The 1,837-nt window shown below is 26.2% G+C and overlaps 1 protein-coding gene across 1 annotated transcript; it reads left to right on the top strand.

The window, feature by feature from the left end:
* Window positions 1-1,058: 1,058 nt before the first annotated feature.
* Window positions 1,059-1,627, top strand: LOC111617569 (probable ATP-dependent RNA helicase DDX23; the record flags this gene model as incomplete). Its single annotated transcript, XM_023358851.1, has 2 exons — window positions 1,059-1,160; window positions 1,402-1,627. Coding segments are annotated over 2 exons (328 nt in total), but the record flags the coding sequence as incomplete, so codon positions are not given.
* Between the last annotated feature and the right edge of the window lie 210 nt (window positions 1,628-1,837).

Raw genomic sequence — 1,837 nt, forward strand, 5'->3', positions numbered from 1 at the left:
TATTTCAATTCAGAAATTTTCTCCTGAAAAGTGTTAGATAGATGACTGGCACAACTCTGTTGTTCAAGGAAAGTATGATGTACAGGGAAAAGACAATACAGTACTAATTTGAGATGGAGAGTATATATTTTAAATTAAATAAATTAAAAATATGATTAAAAATTGCAACCCAGCATTGTGACAATTGCTCATTTAAAATAAAATGTAACATATGATGCCACCAAAATTTTAAATGTTGCTAGGAAATGCAACTAATTCGTTGCTGAATTTTTTTTTAATTTTCTTCATTTAATTATTGATAGCCAACTTACATATAATCAAATCTGTAAAAATTGAAGTTTGATTGTACTTGCTTTTTAATATAATTGATTTAAGAATTCAGTTCATTTTATTAATTATTTTAGTCTTCCAAGAAACATAATTTATTTTAAAACTAAATAAACTTCATTAAAATAAATAAATAAATAATTTAAAAACTTTTTCATTAAAAATTAAGTTTATTTATTACTTAACCAGCTATTATAACAGAGAGAAAGTATGGAAATCAGGCAAAAAATGACTTTACAATTTTGTGCTCAGGATACCTTGAAATGCAAAAATGTTCGGGTGTAATTTCTGTATGTATGGCTGTTTGTGTATGGGGGATCACAATTTTGTTTAACCTTTTTGAAGCTTAATAACATGTGCATTTTGTTGAAAATTTCTGAAATTTTGCAGGGAGGTTTGTTTACTAGGGATTGATGCTATTAAATTTTGGTGGTTAAAGATCGAGGTGGTGGGGAGATTATGTGGGTCATGTGTACCTCCAGTAAGATCGGACTTAGTGACAATTTTATTCATTATTAGCATTTACCATTTTTTTATAAAACCCATCCCTACCCTCATATTTAAGCTTTTTGCCATTTTATAATAGTTAGAAATATGAAAAGTTTTAATAAAATATGAACAAAGATGGTGCCACCAAAATTTTAAATGTTGCTGGTTTACTTTTAAAATAAACTTAATTTTTGTTTTGTTTTTTTTAATCAGTTCTAATGGTTACTTTAAATTATATCTAGAATTATCAACTTTTTCTTTCAGTCACAAAAAAAAGAGCAATCAAAATTTTATGGAGAACTTTTGGAGAAAAGAAGAACTCTAGCTGAAAAAGAACAAGAAATGTGATTATTTCAATTTATATTATCAATTAATCAAATAATGAATATAAATTTATAAGAATATATTTTTCATTAATTTTTTAAAATTTTATGTAAATTTATCAGCAAAATAATCAGAAAGTGTTAGGATAAAGTATTTAAGCATAAGTTTTCCAAAAACTAATTTAGAGAAAATTTTTTTTATTTTTCTTTGAGTGAAATGCAGTATTTCTGAAATTTATTATTTTAATCTGCAAAATTGCAGATTGCGTTTAAAAAAATTAAAGAAAAAAGAAGATAAACAAAAATGGGATGATAGACATTGGACTCAGAAAACATTGGAAGAAATGACAGAAAGAGATTGGCGTATTTTTCGAGAAGATTTTAATATTGCTATTAAAGGAGGACGTATTCCTAATCCTATAAGGCATTGGAAAGAGTGTTTTCTACCTAAAGTAATACTTGATATTATTGAACAATTAGGTTATAAGGTAAATATGATATTTTTATAGATTTATTTTCAGATAACATGAATCATAGTGCATATTATTGGGTTGATGCAAAAGTTTGTCCCGTTTTTAGCACAAGCTGGCTAAAAATGCAGCACTGAAGTGTTATTTCTTTCACATGTGTAAAATTTCAACGTTGTTTGACAAAAGGGATCTCAGCTAGTATTTGAGAATAAAGTTGTCTTACTTAGT

This window comes from Centruroides sculpturatus, unplaced genomic scaffold, assembly GCF_000671375.1.
Source record: "Centruroides sculpturatus isolate CEXI.00-Female unplaced genomic scaffold, Cexi_2.0 scaffold7074, whole genome shotgun sequence".
Taxonomy (NCBI): domain Eukaryota; kingdom Metazoa; phylum Arthropoda; class Arachnida; order Scorpiones; family Buthidae; genus Centruroides; species Centruroides sculpturatus.